Source organism: Panicum virgatum, chromosome 5N, assembly GCF_016808335.1.
Source record: "Panicum virgatum strain AP13 chromosome 5N, P.virgatum_v5, whole genome shotgun sequence".
In the NCBI taxonomy this organism is placed as follows: Eukaryota; Viridiplantae; Streptophyta; class Magnoliopsida; order Poales; family Poaceae; genus Panicum; species Panicum virgatum.
The window spans coordinates 47,701,286-47,723,410 of NC_053149.1; the positions used below are offsets into that span (position 1 = coordinate 47,701,286).

Sequence of the window (22,125 nt, forward strand, 5' to 3'; positions counted from 1 at the left end):
TCCATATTCCACCTGTTTGGATCAAGCTCCAAACGAGTAAAGATGGGGATGGTTGCTCCGTGGAGCGAACCATACTCGACCCGTCGATCCAAACGGCGTATCATGGAGCACCGGGCGATCCATTATATTCTTTTGCTGTGACCCGGGTTCTCCATTGGATTGTGTGGGTCGATCCTCAGCTACCATGCGGAGGGACACCCCTGCACGTGGGCACCTGTGCATTAGCTTGAGTGCTTAACTACACTAGAAAATGAAAAATAATAGCAATTACACTTAGGCGCTATAAATAAAGAAATATTGAATCCAGCTGTTGACAGGAGTATACGACAGGCCTCGCTGCTCGTATCGCGCTTCTGGAGCTCATGCTAGGCGTTGCGGCCTCTGGTGTGGATCGAACCTGTCGACTACATTAGGGGCCCGCTTGGATTATTTTCATGGATCGGTTCGATGATCCAATGGATCGAACCGCACCACGCCCATCCTTACAAGCGAGACCTTAGTTATGCCTGTACTTGGATTCAATTTCTTTGGATTTATTAAGCAGAGCCTCCATTTGTGTGCAAAAAACAAAATGCTACCTCGGTTTCGTGATGTTTAATATATCCGCTTCGCATGACTAGGCTCAAGATTGTCAAAAGAAAATGTAGTCCGGGTTAGAAAAGGAAATCATCTCACATTACAGTAGCTGGTTAAATCGACAGGTGGCCTTGGGTGAACTTGGAAGAAAGAAACAAGAAATCGCACGCGTATGCTAGCTAGCGAGCAGTGTGACTGGTGAGTCTCGAACAAACACGGAAAAGCACCTGGCACCCACCAACAGGTGTAGGCATCCAAAACAACCAGGGCTGCATGCTGTGACCAGCAAGAACTCTGTCACTGCTAAACTCTTCTCTTTTCGCGCCACAAAAAGTGCTCTTGCACTCAATTAGCAGCAGGAGTACGCTGACAGGACTGCTAAACTGCAGCTCTAGAAGCCCTTCCCGGACGTCTTTTTTCTTTCTTTCCTTTTTTTTTAAAAAAAAACGGACGGCCTTTTCCTCCCAAGGAGAAGATTTTTTTTCTGCAGGCCTGTCCACTCCACCTGTTAAAATACCCACCAAACTGCAGCCATGTCTGTTTGTTTATGCCGGCCCATTCTCGTCCCGTCCCAGCTTGCTTCGCCCCATCAGGTGTGCAGTCGGGATCCCAGTCGCTGTCCGGTATAACTTGCTCCAGAACACACCTCGCCGCTCGACTTCGTTCGGCAAAATATACTACTGATGCGACCGTTGGTGAATACTGAACGCTACTACCAATTCGCAGGAAGCCTCTAATAAGCGCAACAATTCCGTTCGGAGGTCACCGTCTCAGCGAAAAGGAAAAAATCTAGTTTACACCTTTTAATTATTACAAAAATCTGATTCTCAAACTTTAGCTACAAAATCGAATAACAAAGATCATCCAACAGTTAAAGCCGATCAAATTAACTTGGCCTCTTAGGTGGTTTCAAAGGTGGTCTTCCATTTGTGAGAATTAAACAATTTTAAATTTAAACTAAAAATTCATAAATAATGTATTTTAGATAAATACGAAAGGGGTACCAAAAGTTTTCTAAAAATGTAACCTATCTATTGACATGATATTTTTAGTTATTCATATCAATTTTTTTTATTTTTATAATATTTGGTTCTCGTATTTATATCTATTATTTTGAAATAATTAAACTTTAAATATAGCAATAATAGATAGGTTATATTTTAAAAATGATTATGGTTTTAGACTTTTTTATTTATATTTAAATAATGTAGACTTAATTTTTAGATCTAATTAAATTTTAATTTTTTACAATATAAAATTATATTACATTTATCCGATTTGACAGTTGAATAACCCCTATTATTCCGTTTTGCACTTAAAAGTTGAAATCGGACTGCAATAGTTCGAGAGTATAGCTCTGTTTAGATCCCAAATGTTTACACCAAAAAACACCACATCGAATCGAATGTTTAAACACATGCATGAAGTACTAAATGAAGTCTATTTACAAAATTTTTTGCACGGATGAGCTATAAATCACTAGACGAATTGAGCCTACTTAATCCATCATTTGCAACAATGATGCTATAGTAATCATCCGATAATTATGGATTAATATGGATTAATTATCATCATTAGATTCGTCTCGCGATTTATAACTTATCTGTATAATTTTTTTTAATAAACTTCATTTAATACTTCAAATTAGCAAAATTCTGTGTCCAAAATTTTTGGGCACATCATGTAAACACGGCCCATGATTAAGACTTTCCCAGCGAAAACCACCCCTTTTGTATGCGTCGCTGACGGCGATCCTTTGGCCTAGTGTCGGTGACGGCACCGGAGCCCTGGCAGCAGCTACGGGTCCTCTCCCTTCGCTCTCTCGTCGGTCGCCGGCGTCACCAGCTGGCGGTTGCGGTCCCCATCCCGTGCTGCGCTACGTGTCGCGCGGTCCGTGGCGAGGTGACTGTTGCCTGGGATAAAATCCGCATGTGGTGGCGGCGTCAGGGCAGGGGAATCGGGATCGGATTCTGCTCCCTTTTGTACGCAGGCAGGCGTCCTTCCGCGCACAGTGGCGGAATCAGGATTGAGTCGAATCCCGAGCCGAGTTTTAAGTATAGACGTTCACAAACTCACAGTTCAAAAGATACATAAAAATATAAACGGAAAGATAGATAACATACAAAAAACGCCATCGCGAAGTAATATATTTATTCTTCTTCAGCAATTGATCCAAGTCCTTCTTCAGCAATTGATCCAAGTCCAGAGGTAGAAGCTACTGCAAAATGAAAAAAATTTGAGCCGAACCCCGGGCCATGGCCCGGGTGGCCCGGGGTGTGCATCCGCCCCTGCTTCCGCCGGCGTCTCCTCTTCTTCGTTTTCCTTGCGACGGCGAAAGTGGGAGGCTGCAGTGCAGCCGGCCGGAGGAGGTTGCGTCCCATGACGAGCAGCATGACGGCGGATCCATCGTCGAATCACCGACCGTGCTTCGGCTGTGATCCTGCTTCCAAGCGACGGCACCCCACCCGGGCAGCGACCTGGGTGGGCAGATGCCTTGCTTGCCCGGGGCGATCGCCCTCCTGCACAACTGCATGTGCACCTGCCGCCCCGTGTGTGGCAGCCTTACTAATAACAACTTTTGGGCTTGATTATATTGATTGCCGTGAGCTGGTGGAAAAAATTATTTGGGTTTTGTGATCATTTATTGAGTGGAGCACTTGCTATAGGGGAAGGAGATAGAAAGACATGTGAACTAAAGAAAAGTGAGCATTTATTTTGAGTGGAGAATAGAATATGAAAAAACATAACCTATAATGATGAATCAACGGTCATGATTAAATTTGGGCTTAAGATCTAATGGACACAATTTTGTTGATGATGTGGCGCAATGTGAGTTGAGAGAAATAGAAGTTAATGGCTTGTAGTGGGGACCAACTATATAGGTTATATAGATATAGATACACACATGGTCCCATCTTATCTGGCTCAAGTAGTGCAAGCCCCTGCTGCTTTCGGGCTGCGATGGTATCGTACATACGCGTAGGTTTGCTTATTATTTTGTTGCGGTTAGCTTTATTAATATAAATTCTTGAAGAATTGTGTAAATTTGACTATGTTTGCACAATTTTTTTTTGAATAAGACGAGTGGTCAAACTTAGTGTCAAAAAAGTCAAACGACCTAATTTAAAGATGGGGACATGATCGTCGAAGGCAACTGGTTTCAGAAATATATACTATAAATAATACGGATCTGTAAATAAAGGGCCACGACAGTATCCAGAGTGAATGGTACGTGCCAACATACACGAGCAGCACGCACACAAGATCGATGTATAGTCCACAGGTGTGGTAAATGGATCGTAGCTCTAGTATTCTCTTCACAGTTCAACTTAGTTTATATATATATATTAACACAAAATTATATAAAATAAAAATTCAACTTTTTGTAGCTCGATCTTTAGATTATCTAAGCTAAAAATTAAAACTCTTTTGGCACCCCTGTATGTACAGTTTCTGCAACTCAAGATGGGAATGGGCCGGGTCGATCCATTGGGTAGTTGATCCGACCCATAAAAATAGGGCCAATGGGTTATAGAGGCCGACCCTAAATTCTAAAATGGGTCAATAGGGCCGAAACTTATTGACCCAATGGGTATTATGGGTCGACCCACTTATCATATTACTAATTTTTTATTTGATTTATTGGTTTTCTTCATTCTTTTGAATAAATACAACTAGTCATAAGTTGTTAGATTCTATATACTTCAAAATATAGTGAGAAATATCACACGTTGGAAGTGAAAATGGATAAAATTAAAATCATGGATCGCTAGTAAACATACTTAATTTGATGCATTGCTAACAATCTTAATATATTATTGTGATATAATATATTATTGTGATATATTTTAATCTTGAATTTTATCTTTACTAAAAGTGTTGATAGTATTCATAGTTTAGGATTATAGAAAAATATTTGGGTCGACCCATAATACCCAATGGGCCATCAAAGCCATAACATCTAGGAGAAATGGGTCGACCCATGACCCCTAGAATTGGCCTCGAGGCCATGGGGCCGGGTCGGCCCATTCCCATCTTGACCTGCAACCTATCCCATCGGCGATCCCTCACGTGATGCATACCATCGACGAACGAAAGGGTTCGTTATATTAGATGCTGGTGCTCGATCGATTATCAGGTTTCCCGCAGCAGCTCCACCGTACCGGCGTACCCCCTAGCTTTCATCATATATATGAACATATGCTGCATGAGTCAATCGATACTAGTAAAGAATCGTTGGAGTCTCGAGCGCTCGATCATTGGCGCATCATGCGACATGCATACGCATTTTTGCAGCATTGGTTGGTGGATTAATTAAAAAGGCACCAATTGCTAAATTAAAGCTGTTATGACTGATGACGAGCGCACACATGACACTAGCTAGGTCCAATTTGTACTGTGTTGCAATAATATGAGATAAATTACTATGAGTCTATGATAATAATAATAATCCATGTGACCAACTACATAAGTATAGCTAGCTAGCCCACTTGAACCGCAGATGATGGGTGCTGCGTGCTCCCATATGATGTGCCTGTCTAAACCTCGGCTGAAAAACTACTCCCAAGTTTTCCTCTGAAGCCGTTCCAAAGATCCCAAAGAAACCTGTTCTGGGAGTTGCGAACTGAAAGGAATGGGATCGGCTGCCCTTGCTTGCATATCTTACCTCCACTCCGAGATGGATGCACATACATACATACATACATACATACATACATACATACATACATACATACATACATACATACATACATACATACATACATACATACATACATACATACATACATACATACATACATACATACATACATACATACATACATACATACATACATACATACATACATACATACATACATACATACATACATACATACATACATACATACATACATACATACATACATGTGCATGGTCCGTGCATCGCGTGCTCGATCTTGATAACCAGAGAAGGCACAAGTGGTTTGGGCTATAAGCTTGCCTTCCAAAATTCGGTTGCTGATATATAATTGAAGTAAGGAAGTCATCGCGTACTGCTTACACACCTCAGCCTCAGGAATGGTACTGTCATAATAGCTAGATTCATAAATTAGAGAAGCACTCCCTCCGTTCCAAAATATATGAGTTGTTCTACAAATTCTAGGATAGATTAATAAAAAAATAACTGACCATGTTTGTCCCTTTTTATTACCCGTTTTTGATATTTATTCATTCTTTTTTTTGCGACATATACTTACTAAATAGGCCGCCGAAAGAGACACTACTAATAAACATGATGCTGACGCTACATACATACCACCAGAATAAGCAAGGCAGATACGTGAAAGCTTTGGCAGCGTCGTTTGTTCATCGCCAGCAGGACACCGGGGTGCTTAATATATATAAGGTCAATGTAAATGCTAGCTGACTTCCAAACAGTAGGAATGAACGCATGATTTAGTTATTTTTGTTGGCATTTCAATTTTGTGCTAGTATCAGGATTTCCGGGACATTTTTCAAAATCACCTATTTTGAGGTTTTGCTAAATTGTCCCTGTAGGTACTATGGATTTATCCCTTCAGTGCAAAAAGAAAGATTAAATTTGCAGAACCACACACACACACAAGCGTCAAAAAACAAAAAGAAGGATTCTATTGTTGAGCCAGAAAGAAGGACAAAGAACATTTTCTGGACCGGCCCGGCCCATCTCTGAACTTGAAACGCTAAGAGCTCTACAGAAATCCCAGCATTGATAGCCCACACAGAGCCCAACACGCAAAATCAAGCATGGCCAACCGATGATGTGGATCCGCGCTGCTCATTCTGTCATTCAGGTGTTCGTGCTTGCTCTCGTCCTTTTTAGCAGGAAGCCAGGAACAGGTGGAGGGCAAAACTCATTCAGGGTGTTCGTGCTTCCTCTGGTTACTTATTGGCATACCAATGGTATCCCGCTCGTTGCGGCAGGACTATTTGGGAGGTAATTTGAGAACAAATATGATGGATCCTTGATTTAATTAACCTCAAAGAAAAGGGCAAAGGTGTAAAGAAGGGCGGTGATCCAAGGGCTCTGAAATGTATTTGAATGAGAAGAATATATTTCATCAGTAGAGCCATGAAACTATATATCGCATATGATGTACTCCGCTCATTCCAAATTGTAGGCTGTTTTGACAAATTTAGATACATAGGTTTTGCTATGTATATAGATATATTTAGGTATAATAAAAATTATGTATTTAGAAATTCCAAAATGACCTATAATTTGGAGAGGAGGGGGGGGGGGAGTATTTTGGCAATACCAAACTATACACGACATGTTTCTTTATGGTAAAGCTTGTCATATGGAATTCCCACTTTATGTTTTGTTTTGGAATCTTCATATTCTATGTTGTAGAGGGAAGCAAGAAAGTAAAAAACTAATATATATATATATATACCTAGCTTTAAAGCGAATAAAGTTTCTACCTAAATTTTTGGTTTGCTTCGTCTTGTGTCGTTAACTGGTAGGCCTTAGTCTATCATGTATGTGAGTCGGACTAACCATTCGTCCACAACCCGATCACGTAAACCTCTACAAATTAATGTACAAACAACTATACATATTCGATTCTTATACCAATTTTGTCTGTCGCAGTGCACGAGCATAATTGCCTAGTGTTATTTAAGTTGGCCAGTCATATTAAATTTACAGACAGACAAAAGTTGCTCTTATTCTCATTGTTGGGACAACGACTCAGCGAGCCGACCGCCCATATCATATAAATTGTTAGGAAGGTCACCAAGTAGTTTCAGTTCATGCACGATTACTTACTACTCCATCCGTTCCAAATTATAAGTTATTCCAAGAATCTTGGAGACTCAAAGTTTTTCAAGTTTGACCAAATTTATATAACAAGATAATTACATTTATCATACCAATTAAATATTATTAGATTTTTTGTTAGCTATATTTTCATAGTGTACCTATTTGATGTCATAAATCTTTATATTTTTCTATATAATTTTGGTCAAACTTTGAGATGGTTTGACTCTTCAAAATTCTTGGAATGACTTATAATTTGGAACGAAGGGAGTATTTGTGAAACGTGCACGCCCCGCTGGTCCGCTGGCAGGTTTTTTTCTCCTTCCTGGGCCGGCACAACAAAAGCGTCAACCCTCCCGTCCACCTTATCTTGTGAGGGTGACGGCCATGGATGGTGATCGAAAGCGACAAGGAGCAAGCACATTCCCACCAAAATTGAGTCTCTAAATTGGTTTCACTTTTCTATATGATGTGCTCTACCTCCTATAAGTTTGAGGATCTTGGTTGCTTGTGTAGTGCTTGGTGGATGCATATGGAATGAGTTTAGTTCAGCACTAGTAGCGTGTATGCAATGTGCTGATGTCTGATCTGTCGATGCGATCCATCCTGTACGAGGCAGATTCTTCAACTCTTATAGCCTTCGGTTGCGTACACAGTTCATTCTTGACAAGAGAAAGTTTATTACATTGTGCTATATCTTCACTCTAGAAATTCTGAAATTTTTCTTTCTTTAGCCTGGTACTGGCAGTTCTGGGAAGCCAGCAGACTTGAACTATACACTACTACTTCATCTATCCTTGCTGCCGGTCTACACATAGAGCTATAGGTAGTGATATACAAAGCTGTTTGGGGTGGTGCATTCATATGTTCAGATCCGTCCGTGAACTTGTGCAGGTATTTCTGACTCCAGTGTGTGCTCTATCTCTTCAAATGTTTAGCTTTAGTCATGATAGTGGTGGTACTTCTAGTGTCTTCCAAGAAACCATTGCAGATTTATTAAACCACCAATGTCAAAATTGTTGTTAATAATTGAGTAAAATAACATAGTGACTCACCATGTTCGCCTTGTCTCTGCTTTTTAGCTTACTCTAGTTCATTCTGTCTCACTAAATACTATTGAATTAGCCGAAATCAACCGACATTTTCGACCAGTATAGTGTGTGACACACCGTACCTGTCACGTGTGAATCTTGCGTGTGACCGCGCATACCGACTGGCACGGGCTAGAGTTGGTGAGCGGACCCGGCGAGGCTGAACTCATGTGTCGGGGCAACCACGTGTCAAGACGGTGGATTCTCGCTTCGACCATTTTGAAAGTTTCGTGAGAATATATAAGCCCTGGTCATTCATCAAGCATTCCACAAAATACTATCAACCTATCACAGACTTTGTACACACTGATAAACAAATTAAAAAGATAAGTTCAGAGATTTGTCATTTCTCAGTACAGAGAACTAAAGGTGAAGGACTATCTGGTTGTGCCGGAGATTAGGAGAATGAGTTTGTTTGTGAGCGTAGAAGAAACAGATTTTCTTTGGAAAGAAAGGAGAAACAGATTTCATACTGGTACTGAAAACCCAGGGGCCTGAAGACCTAAATAGACCTTCTCCTTTCTTCTAGTTCTCCTCCTCCTGCTGCAATTGTTGCAGTGGCCAGTGGGCACCCACTCGCAAAAAGTATTTTTTGTCATACAACGCGGCTGGACGGCCAGGTATACAAATGGTCACTGCTAGCTTGCACCGGGTGTTCCGTGGCAGGACACTTCCTCAAATTGAAGAGGGGGGAAAGCAAGACGATACTAGCTGCTGTTGGCCGTCTTCTTCGACACGATCACTCCTCGGCCCTCGCAATGCAATCCCCAGCAGCTGGGAGCTGTCTGTTACTCCTCGTCGTCGTCACCGTCCTTGCGGCGGGCTCGGCTTCCGCCGCCACCCTCGCGCCGGTGGAGTTCAGCATCGTCGACTATGCGAGGTAAGACTCGATCGGATTGCGTTGGGCGTTGGCGAAGAGCGGTTTGCGGTGTCATTTGTCATGAGTTGATGACGACGCATTTGAGTTTGACCTCTGAAATCAGTAAATCACCCATGTGTGCAGCAGCTTGCTGACGTACCAGGACGGCAAGCCGGTGCACTTGTAACGAACATGGCCGCATTTAGGCCATTTCGAGTGATTTTAGTGATAGTATGATAACGCAATCAATGAGACTAATTAGTTTGCAAGATCACACTTGTAGGATTTCTTAGGTCCCTTGGATGACGTCCAAACCATATCCGAGACGTCCATTGCACCGTCGAGACAAGATGTCCAATGCAACGCAGAGACGAGACGTCCAATGCACCGTCGAGACGAGGTGTCCAAGTTGGACAAGTGCAAAGGAAACAGAAAGTTTTCAGTGGGGTCGGATAATCTGAATTAACTGGGTCGGATAAACACATCAAAGAACTCGGATTATCCGAATCAACAGAAATGAAGCTTGTGGCATTCTACAGAGAGCATGTTTCCAAGGACTGAGAAATCACTGAGGGATCGGATTATCCGAACCTAAAGAAGATGGACGTCGGATGAATCATCGGATGATGTACCAGAGAGCTTGTTTTCTCAGATGGAAAATTCTCTTCAGAATCGGATTATCCGACGCTATAGAAGTGAAGGTCGGACAAAGGGTCGGATCAATGTTCAGTGGCCGTTGGCGCTGGAATTCAAATCTCTGTTGACACCGGATGATCTGACCCAGTAGTTTCACAGCATCGGATAAACACGTCGGACAAATGACATCAGCAAAGTTGCAGAGGGCAACGGCTACCAGGGGGAACCCCAGTGGGGTCGGATTATCCGAACCTACATTGTCGGATTATCCGACCCTGTGCAGAAAAAGACAGCAACGGCTCTAAAACGGCTAGATCAATTGGAGGGCTATATATATGGGTTCCCTCTGTCATTTGAAGCTGGCTGGAGTTCAGAGAAGACCCACACACATCCAAGAACACCTCCAAGCCAACCCAAGTGTTTAAGTGATCAAATCCTTTAAGTTTAGCACATCCTTGTAAGTGAGGGTGCTAGGATAGCTCATGTTTGAGTGCGATAGCGAGGTTGTGTACCTTGTGTGCTGTGCTTGAGAGCAGCTCAAGAATGTACTCGGTGAGCCGGCCATCCTTGGAGTCTTGGTGACTCGCCGGCACGTCTTCGACCCTCCGGCTTGGTGTGGAGCGGCGACGACAAGCTTTGTGCGGGGAACGTGGAGACCCCCTTTCTTGGTGGAGAAGCTCCTTAGTGGAACCCGAGATCAAGGTGACCGTGGACTCGGTGTCTTCTGGAGAGATTTGATTGCCGAGAAGCAATACTCTTTGTGAGTGCATCAACAACGTGGATGTAGGTGTGACTTTGTGGCTAATCGAACCACAGGATAAATCCTCATGTCACAAGAGTTTGCATTCTCTCATCCCTCTTTAAGCTTCTGTATTTATTTATTGCAATCTTATGTGCCTTTATTTTCTAGAGTAGAATCTTTATAGGATTGACTATAGGTTGCATACCTCTTTTAGGATGAGAGTTTTCACACTAGATGAACCTTAGTTGCACATCTAGATAGCATGTCTTAGCTTAATTATGTGGAAATTAGTTGGAGCCATATGTATAAATTTTTAGTTTGACTAATTCATCCCCTCCCTCTCTTAACTTAGGAGCACCCGATTCCTTTCAGCACTCCGTCACGCCTCCCTCTCTTAACTTAGGAGCACCCGATTCCTTTCAGCACTCCGTCACGGCGGCAGGGTTCCTTGATTGCGGCATCATCGAGAGGACGCTGTCGACGAAGGTGGCCGCCGTGAGAAGCCGCATCAGGCTCCAGGACGGCCGGGTGTTCCGTGGCAGGTCAGTGGCCGACTCCAGAGATATTTTCTTTTCAAGATTTTGATAGATGTTCCCATGTAGCAAACTGTTTAAATCCTATTCAAAATCCGTGGCAGGATTTTGATGTATTTTCTTTTCAAGATTTTGAGGTTCCCCTGTATTGTTTGCTCGGCATGTTTAGTTGCTTCCGGGTCCATGCACTGCCTGTCCTGAAAGTAACTGAAGTAGATACGTCAATCCATAATGATTCACTTACTTGGAACTTAAATTTCTAGCTTCTTCGCATGTTGCCATATTAGCAAACTGTTTTTATCAAGAACCTGACATTACTAGGAAACAATTTTTCAGCAGCCTCTCTTTTATCATGACATGAATTTCTACCTGTACAAAATAGAACATTCAGGCTGAATCTGAATAAAGTTATGAAGCTGACTACTCAGAAGGCGTACTTGACATGAATTTATTTGTTTTATACTTCGGAGGTCATTTAGGCTGGTAGCTGTATATATTCCAAAGATGATACTGTTTCGATGCGTAAGTAGATCTGAAGTAAATACATCAAGGACACATACATTTAGCCTGATAATCCTGAAAAGAAGTTCAAATATATATGCCCATACAAAACTGGGATGAATAGTATACGTTTTTGGTTCAAATTTATCCAAGCACTGATTCCTAGGAGATGGTTTATATATGCAGATCGGACGAACGGGTACTCACTGTTACTGTTGACCAGTCGGGCAAGGGCAACTACACCAGGATACAGGACGCGATCAACGCCGTTCCCGTCCCGGGAAGCAGCAGGTCCGCTGGCGGGGTCCTCATCGAGATAATGCCGGGCACTTACAGGCGAGTAAACATGCATTTATCACCCTGCAATTTCATGGATATGCAAGCTAATCTAGCTGGATCGACCAGTCAGGCTCAGTATTAGCTCCCGAGGCACTAGTGGTGTCCTCGTATCAGGTTTCCTGTGTCCTTCACATTGCTGCTTTGGAGCTAGCTGCTGCGAGCATGCATGGGAATTGAGATGGTCTGTGTTTCTCGTTTTTGAAAGGAATTGCAGTAGCAAAACAGCACTTTAGAAGGCAAAATATTTACTAGGTGTTCTTACTGTGCACTTTGAAATGCACACGACCGGACGACATTTATACAACTGTAAATAATGATAAAAACTTCTAAGAAAATGTTTTTATTACCCCCTCAAAAATGTTTTTTATTAGTCAAGTTATAGTTCGATTTCCTGCTCTTAGCCTTAATTATTGTTAACAACCATGCCTTTGATACTGTATCTTTTAACTGTTGCAGCGAGAAAGTCGTGGTGAACAAGAGCAAAATCTCCCTTATCGGTATGAGCGCCAGCTCTACCATCGTCACATGGAGTGGAAAATGGACCACCTATGGCGAAAGCGCGACTCTCTCCGTGTTGGCCTCTGACTTCGTCGCCGGCAACATTACATTTCAGGTTAATATTTGGAATGCATAATTCGGAAACACGTTACACTGGTTTCGAACTGAAGATATCATACTATAATGGTTAATCCGTACTCCATCCGTCTTGAAATATAAGTCATTCTGGGAGTGTTTTTCTGTGTCCAGATTCATAGAATATTCAATGAATATGGACATACAGTTTGTCTAGATTCAGAGAATGTCCAATGAATATGGTAAAATGCCAGAATGACTTATATTTCAGGACAGACGGAGTATTAAATAGATACTCCTCTGTTCTTAAATAGATACTCTAGACCTGATGTTGGAGGTAGTGGTATGGGAGTAATTTTGTCGCTTTGTTCATAATGTTGGCTATCATTGCACAATACAAATCCATATCCAATAATTATACCAACTTTATCCGAAGCAACGTATGTGTATAATTGCCTAGTTATAGTTAAGTTTAGAAAAAAATCTTACTATTACTAATTGGAGGCTCCTTTAAAGTCTCCACGTGAAGCCACCTAGAATCGTAGGTGGACACTCTAAAAAAATAGAGTCATAGAAATTCTCATAAAAATCAGAAACATCTAGTCATCCATCTGGCTTCTCTAATCATAATAGTCATTGGATCCGTTATCTTTTCTAATAAATTATCCATTTCTGCCATTATAAAATAGACTAAAGTAACCCCCGAAATATGTATCTAAATTATCCACCTCTGCCATTATAAAAAATCTAATGTAACCCCCTAATCTTCATGTAAATTACCCACCTATACCATTAAAACAATAATGCAAAACAACCCCTAAATTTGTATATAAATTATTCAATTATGTTGTTATTAAAAGTTAATTAACCCTTAAATCTGAATCTAAATTATGTAATTATAATAAACTATAAAAGTATATCAATATAAAATTGTAAATTACTATTTCTATTATTACTATATTATTATTTACATAAAATACTACCCACGAGAAGTGACAATGTATATTCATGTACGATGAAAGAGATAAGAACACTAATTCATAAATAAATAGTTTAATTAAGTATATATAAAACACACATGCAATGTGTATTTATGTATGGTGAAAGAGATAAGAACACTAATTTATAAATAAATAGTTTAATTAATTATATATATCAAACACACGTGAAGGTGTGGTATAAAATAAAATATATTACAACTACATTATAATAAATATATATTTTATAGTATGTGTTATAATATTTAATAGATAGGAGTGTGTGAGATAGATGATTATAGTTAATAGTTATATGATTTATTTTTAAAATAACTCTAATTAATCCGTGTGGGAGCACGGGTTGATAGACTAATTGAGCCTAATTGGAAGTTATTTGGACAACCCAAAAAACATGAAGTGACATGCGCGTTTTGTTTTCATATATATATATATATATATATATATATATATATATATATATATATATATATATATATATATATATATATATATATATATATATATGCGTGGAATCCATCTCACATATTGACTTTAGCATGGCACCTTTTTTTCTCATATATATGTGTGCAGAACACGTATGGCCGCGGCACGCCGGCGCTTGCTGCGAGGGTTACCCGAGACAGGGCTGCGTTCTACGGATGCAGATTTGTGTCGTACCAGGACACAATTCTAGATGACAAAGGGCTCCACTATTACTCTGATTGTTACGCGCAGGGCGCTACAGACTTCATATTCGGCCCAGGCAAGGCCTTCTTTGAGGTAACAACTTTGCAGCTTTCACTTAACTAGGCGTAGAGACCGCGGCTAGTATTAAAAATTCAAAAATTTACGTATCATTATATCCTTACTTAAAGAATATATTATCTTTTACTATATATCACCATATTCATTATACGTAAATTATGTCTTATTGTTGGTTAAAACAATTTAAATATGATCTACCTATAATAATAATTTGATTATGCATAAAATTATTTTTATTTTTGTTTTATTTTGATTGATGGTTGTTAGTTTTAGTTTTCATTAATTAATAAGATATGTTTGTAACTAAACATAGTTAAATGGTATTTTATATTTAATTTTTCATAATGGCATTGATGGGTAATTTTTAATTAAGTATAAGGGTATTTTAGGCTAATTTTATTATAATGACAGTGGTGAGTAATTTTTATTTTTCTATTTTTCGCCGATTAATGTGAAAATTTCTAAACGTTGAGAGCGAATGTGGAGGCTCCGTTTGTTGGCCAAATAATAAGATAATAGATAGATTAGTGTAACTTCATTAGCAAGGTGCAAAGAATATAATGGACACCTCATGAGGTGCTTTGCCCGCATGCAGAAGTGCCACTTGCACTCCACCTCGACAGAGCACGGAGCATTCACAGCGCAGGGGCGGCCAGCGGCATCGGAGAATTCAGGATTCAGTTTTGTCGAGTGCAGCTTGACTGGCGTCGAGGCCAGCAAGTCCATCCTGGGGCGGCCGTGGCGCGCTTACGCCCTGGTTGTGTTTGCCCGCTGCAACATATCCAACACGGTGGATCCGGTGGGATGGAACAACTGGGATACACCTACGAATGAGAGGTACCTACAGGGGTGGTAATAATGGATCATAATTCTAGTGTCTTCTTCATAATCCAACTTGGTTCTTAATGAGCCAGCTCTTTTTGAGTATGATCGTTAAAATTTCTAAGCTAAACGTGTAAGTATTATACTATAGTTCGTTTCTTTTCTTCATTACTTAGCTGATGTGGTGATGTGTTCTAACTTGGTTGTGAAGGACGGCATTCTTCGGCCAGTTCCAGTGCTACGGCGAAGGATCCTGAAAGTGATCGGGTGCTCTAGCCTAAGAGGGGGAGGGGTGAATTAGGCACTAATAAAAAACTTAGACCTATGGCTCCAACTAGTTTGCACAAAACTTAAACTAAAACAAGCTATCTAGATGTGCAACTAGGTTGTTCTAGTGTGAAACCCCTATCCCAAAAGAGTTATGCACCCTATAGCCTTTCCTAACAAGAAACTACTCTATGAAAGTAAAGGCACAAAGGTTGCAAGTAATAAATGCGGAAGCTTAAAAAGCGGGATAGGAGATAGCAAACTCTTGACGTGGGTGTTTATCCCGTGGTTCGGTTAGCCACAAAGGCACACCTACATCCACGTTGTTGTAGCACTCACTAAGAGTATTGCTACTCGGCCACCAAGTCTCTTCCGTGAACACAATCACGGTCACCTTGGCCCCGGGTTCCACTAAGGAGCTTCTCCACAAAGGATGGGGGTCTCCACGTCCCCCGCACAAAGTGTCGTCGCCGCTCCACACCAAGTCGGAGGGTCGATGACGTTGCCGGTGAGCTTCACGCTCCAAGGTGCCGGCGCACCAAGCTCTTGTTTTGGTTCACTAGAGAACCACAGCACAAAGGCTTAAGGCCTTGCAATCACACTCACTAAGAGCTAATCTAGCACTCACACTTTACAAAGCTAGTGCTATAAGCTAAGGATATGATCTATGAGCTCTTGTATGGCTTGGAGATGTTCTTGGATGTGTATAAGGTGTCTTGGGACTCCAGCAAGCTTCAAATGGCCGGGGTGAGGCGTATATATAGGCCACCAAGTCTTGTAGCCGTTGCTCCAACGGTCAGCTGAAAATCTGCGTATCACCGGAAGAACCGATGCCTCTGGCAGGGGTAGCGTTGGTTCTTCCGGTCACTCATAAACTGAAGTAGCCATTGAAGTCCTGACAGCTGACGCAGTGACCACCGGTTGAACCAATGCTTTGTACCGATGCATCACCGGTTCATCCGGTGCTTAAGAATCTTCTACTGGGCGCTGACGTCGTTGCACCGACGCAATACTCCGATGCACCGTCGGTTGAACCGGTGCTGAAGAATCTTCTCCTGGGCGCTTGACATCGTCTCTGGAACATAGGACGCCCAATGCACCGATGCCCCTTTTTGACCCGTCGGTTCAACCGGTGCCTATAGGCTGACTTGGCTTCGATTCCCTTCTGCACCAGAATTTCATAGCATCGGTTCTTCCGACTACCATCGGATGCACCGATGCCCTTGGCGTCGGTTCTTCCGGTGCTCCTGATCCGTAGGGGCGGCCCTTCGGCCCTTGCTACGCCTATCTTCTCTTTCTCTTTGTCATCACTTGAACCTAAAAGCCTGAGAATGATCATCTTAACAATCATATTAGTCCAAGTATTGTGTTGTCATTCGATCACCAAAATCACTTGAAATGGCATAAAAGGTGCCATGTTCCTTACAGATCCAAAACCGACGGCAGAGTCAATTGGACGCACAACCACCTCTCCCCAGCTGAAGCTAAACCCTTCCTCACCAAGGAGGCCTGGGTGGATGGGAAAGACTGGATTAAGTAGAAAGTAGTTACCATGAACATAATGGTGAAAATGATAGCATCATGGGGCACAAAGTGATTGAAGATTAACAAATCGTCTCATACCGTACCACAAGACTGCATGTCCTTGTGTTGCTATTCTTATATATTAGTTAAAGGATAACCGATCGGCCGTACTGAAATTGCAATGTGTAGAACCAAACAAAAAAACTCTTTGCAATCTTCAAAGAAATCAGATCGGCCAGTTTCAGTGCTTGACACCCCTTCCCATTGTCGCTTGGCTAGCTCTGGATGCCGCTGACAAGCCTCCAGCCCAATGAGTGCATGACGAGCACAGGCACGGGTAAAGAAAAGAATTGCTTATTTGACACTAGAAATAATGAGCCTTATCTATTTGACACCCAAACTTAAAATCTTTCCCATATGTCTCCAATTTGATTTTTTTGCCTATATGAAACTACCGTCACTTCCATTACCAATCACCGTTAGAGGTCCCGGGCGGCCCACACGTCAGTCTCCCTTTCTCCCTCTCCATTTTTCTCTTCCTTACTCCTCTCTCTCCTCTTTCTCTTGCTCGCTGTTGATGCTCACTAACGACCATTTCTGGGCATCAACTTGATCAGAAAATCATGAGAGTTTGCATTCCTTTCACGCATCTACATTCAATAAAGTCCCTAAACCACACTTTGCTCTCTAGAATATGCAAGTCGTGTTTTTGAACTAATATGCAGGTTATAAGCAAACTTTGGCCCGACGGAAAATCACAGAAAATATCAGAGCACCGATTCAGGCTCAAATGGACCAAAGAGGCCCAAGAACCGAAGCAAATCAAGTTAGGACAAGCTCTAGCCCGGTGTTCAGACCAGGCCAGGTCCAAACAAGCCCAACCCCCAATAGTTGGGGGCGGTTGGCGCCCTGGCCAGGCCGGCCGACCTATGGGTCGGCCGACTGGGCCTTGGGCCCCACCGCCTCAAACTTGCCACGTGTCACCTCCTCATGAGCTCCCAAGGTCGGTTCTGCTGGGATCCCGCGGTGGCTCCCTCCTATAAATACAAGGGGGGGGGGGGTAGAGATGAAGACACACACACACACACCACTCTTCTCTCTTTCACTTCTTGCTTAGTCTTTAGGCTAGTGGAGTTTAGGTGAAGTCTAGGAGTCATCGAGTCTCCGGAGTTGCTCGAGAGTCTGGTATGGTTTCCTCTCTAGTTCTCTCTTGTAATATTCGGTCGTTTGTAATAGACATAGACTATGGTTACCGATATCTGCATGAAGTATATTATGAGTTGTCGGTCATATGCTTCATGTCATGGTTGCATTATTATCCAATATTTACATTGCTTAATTGCACTGTGCTGGAGATAGTTAATCCTTCGTTCATAGAACTCTATCAACTGTTCCAGTATTCGTATGATTGCTCTAGTGTGATGTCTGTCCATCCGAAGGGTGGGGGCTCCGCGCGGGACACTAGAGTATCCCTTACTAGTGTAGACGTGGTGTCTAGATTAGCTAAGAGTTGCTGGATGTCAACTATACCCACGGTTTGTAGAGGTAGCCGGCAGGTGGTGACAGCCCTGTCCGTGCCTTTTTTTAATCCTCCACGTTCGGTATGGGGGGTAGGAGGTTCATAAAGTCTCCGGGGTGTACGGGCTCCTCCCGTTACTTCGATAGCGATCTCCCTGTTGTGTAGTTTAATCTTTGACAAGCTAACTAATGAGAAAGTGTAGATATAGCTAGTCTAGCACAATTGACTTGAGCTCTGACTTTAACCTTGCTCCCGGACTAGAGTAATATTTATTCTTTTATTCAAGAGAGTAGTCGTGTGTGTGTCACACTATCTCCTACCGTGTTATTATCTTACCCATGTTTATGTACGAGAATACCCAATCTAGATCAGTTTCACTAATTAATCTATATACCATCTCACTCACCGCCTTCCATGCGGAAATATAAATGACACCCCGGTATACTCCCGGGTATAATGCTACAGCGGTATTCCGTGCGCTTGCGGATTTATTCGTCGTTCATGAAATACCTGCCACCCCACTTGGCGTCTGCGGGCGTCGTCGCTGGCTCACAGTGGCGACGTTGGTGGGCGCCAACAAGCATTTTTGGCGCCGTTGCCGGGGAAGGCACAGAGTGGATTATATAGATAAATAGTGAGCTGAAATCAAGATTGGTATTCGCATGCTAAATAGGCTAACTTGGCTTTGTTTCCTTGTTTTTGCTGATATGAAAACAGGGTAGTGTATGACCGGTTTCGACTTGCCGCAAAATTTTCATTCCGATTCAGAGTCACTTCTGAGGAGGACGCGAGCTCATCTCGTATCACCTCGGAGATCACTCCCGGCAGTTGATCCAGTCATCGCATCGTCGTCAGCTCCCAGAGCTATGGCCCAGAAGACACTCCGTGATTATTCTGCTCCGTCTGCTAGCCAGGTCCCCACCGGGCCCGAGGTTAACACCGGAGGTGAGAATTTTGAGATCAAGACGGGTCTCATTACGATGGTGCAGGCCAGCCCATTTTGTGGCAAGGCAAATGAGGATGCCAGTGCTCATCTCCAGCAGTTCCTGGAGCTCTGCAGTACTTTTGTTATCAAGGGTGTATCGCAAGATGCAATCCGACTCCGTCTGTTTCCGTTCTCTCTCTTAGGGAGAGCGAAGCAGTGATTTTATGCTAACAAGGCTGCTGTGGATACTTGGGACAAGTGTGCCAAGGCATTTCTCTCGAAGTTCTTCCCGACGAGTAAGACCAATGCTCTTCGCGGTCGGATTTCGAACTTCCAGCAGGCATCAAGTGAGTCAATTTCGGAAGCTTGGGAGAGGCTTCAGGAGTACATTCTGGCGTGTCCGCACCATGGGATGATCAATTGGCTCATTCTATAGAACTTCTATAACAGGTTGACACAGTCATCTCGTGATCAAGTGGATGCCGCTGCGGGTGGAGGTTTCTTCTCGTTGACTACTGAAAGAGCTACATCATTGATCGAGAAGATGGTTTCCAACCAAGGTTGGAGCGATGATCGCCTCCAACCGCGCCAGCGAGGTATGCACTCTGTCAAGGAGACGGACATGCTCGCTATGAAGATTGATCTCCTCCTCAAGAAATTTAAGGACTATTCCCAAGATAAGGCTCAGATGCATACTCTTCAAGCCTTGGAAGCTCGCATGACGTGCGAGGTCTGCGGGAATGTTGGACATTCGGGCGATAGTTGCCCAGAAAACCAAGAAGAAGCTTTGTTCCTCAATGGCAACAACGGGTTTCGTCCACAAGGAGGTCAGGGGTGGAATCAACCACGCCCATATTATCAAGGAGATAATGGAAATTTAAATTCTTTCAGTCCTAACCAACCTAACTTGATAGATCTTGTCTACGGCCAAGCGAAGATCAATGAGTCCCTTCAGAAGAAGTTTGGCGCTATGGACAAATCCATGGATACTATCCATGCCAAGATGGACGGATTCTCCACAGCCATGAAGAACCAGCTGAGTTTTAACAAGGTGCTAGAAACTCAATTGGCTCAGTTAGCTGCTGCTACACCTGCTGCTGAATTAGGAAAGATTCTTGGGCAACCTGAATCTACTCTAGAGAGTGTGAACATGGTCAATGCTATATGGAAAGAGCCATTTAGCAAAACACCCCTCAGCTATGCAGAGAAGCTCACACGCCCAAGAAGAGGAGCGTGGGGCGAGTTGGCAGCCACAATAAGAGAAGTCCCAGAACCCCAGTGATCAGTTGCTCAATCTTTGATTATGAATTCGATCACGCCCTTTGTGACCTTGCAGCCAGTGTCAACATCATGCCCAAGGTAACTTTCGAGAAGTTAGGCTATCCAACAGTGTCCCCTACCACTATGTGTGTTCAGCTGGCAGATTCCACGATAAGATATCCAGAAGGAGTTGTGGAAAGGTTAATGGTAAAGGTGAAGAATACCTACATATTGGTGGACTTCGTAGTCCTCGATATGGAAGGAGATCTTGGGATCCTGCTCATACTCGGGCGACCATTCCTCAAGGATACAAATGCCAGGATTGATGTAGGGAGAGGAAGAATCAGCCTCCGAATCATGGGAAAGACCATGAAGTTTAGGTTCCAAAACAAGAGAGGTATTCCTGATTCATGAGGATAGTGAGAAACAAGGGCTATGGGCAGAGCCCGGCTAGAATGGTCAAGACTATCATCCCTCTACCAAGCCAGCTTGGGAGGATTGGGAAATTCATACTCCACCAACCGAGCCAGTGGAAGATGATCAGAAGATCCCTGATTTCATCACCAATACAGTATGGGAAGATCTGAAGATCGTCTATCCATCGTCCGAGGATCCTGTTTCTGCGCTGCCGACGCCACCAAACAAGACCAAGAAGGTGTGGCGCAAGAAGAACAAAGCGTCATCGACCGCTACCACTTCTCCAGGTACGGACGAAACGACATCAACCTGACCAGGTATGGAGAAATGTCCTGCTTTTCGACCCTAACCAAGAGCTAGCTTGGGGGAGGTTCCCTCCCCTAAGTCAACTGTATCCCTTTATTTGCTTTCAATAAAATTTGATAAAAAACTTCTAAAAACAAAACAAAGATTTACTGCTTTATTTCCCTTTTCCATGATGCGCGGTAAGAATGTTTTAACTCCCCTTGATAAGTTGAAAGGATGAATGTTACTTTGCTCTATCATGTTGGTTATGCCTAATTTGAAAATAAGAATTCTCTTGAGTTTGAATTTGTTGGTTATACAAATATCCTGCCAATAAACCTGAAAATTCCGTGGGTTGCATATGCTTGATCTGTGTCTAAGTTGTTGTGAATTTAGATATGGTAAATAAAGTTATGCAAGCTTGTTCTAGTAATGCTTGAAGTCTGGAGTTGTTTTCAAAAATAAAATTTAAAAAGTCAAGTTTCCCCAGTGATACGCATTGTCCCACCAAAGCCATATGTCATACTCCATAAAAAAAAAACCTTTATACATATGCTACTTGATGTCCTGTTGAGTTTTGTTAAATTGGGTGACCCTAGTGAGATACTCTTCATGTTTTCTCGATCATAAGCACGTACATGTTCCATCCATTTGCTATATTCCTACACCGGGAAATTAGCACCACCATCCATTCCATAGTAATGATTGCTCCATGTCTTGGTAATTTTTT

The 22,125-nt window shown here is 42.5% G+C and overlaps 1 protein-coding gene across 1 annotated transcript; it reads left to right on the forward strand.

The window, feature by feature from the left end:
• The first annotated feature begins 9,209 nt into the window (after positions 1–9,209).
• LOC120674870 (putative pectinesterase 11) lies at positions 9,210–15,455 on the forward strand. Its single transcript, XM_039955972.1, has 6 exons — positions 9,210–9,331; positions 11,909–12,142; positions 12,518–12,674; positions 14,203–14,391; positions 14,972–15,213; positions 15,410–15,455. Exons 1-6 carry the CDS (start codon positions 9,210–9,212, stop codon positions 15,453–15,455), a joined length of 990 nt encoding a protein of 329 aa, XP_039811906.1.
• The last annotated feature ends 6,670 nt before the right edge of the window (positions 15,456–22,125 follow it).

Bases quoted from the DNA above. Each gene is read 5' to 3' on its own strand.
- LOC120674870 (XM_039955972.1), top strand. From the start codon at position 9,210: ATGCAATCCCCAGCAGCTGGGAGCTGTCTGTTACTCCTCGTCGTCGTC. The intron at 14,392-14,971 runs GTAACAACTTTG...GCCCGCATGCAG, and splicing joins CAGGCAAGGCCTTCTTTGAG to AAGTGCCACTTGCACTCCAC. The intron at 15,214-15,409 runs GTACCTACAGGG...TTGGTTGTGAAG, and splicing joins GATACACCTACGAATGAGAG to GACGGCATTCTTCGGCCAGT.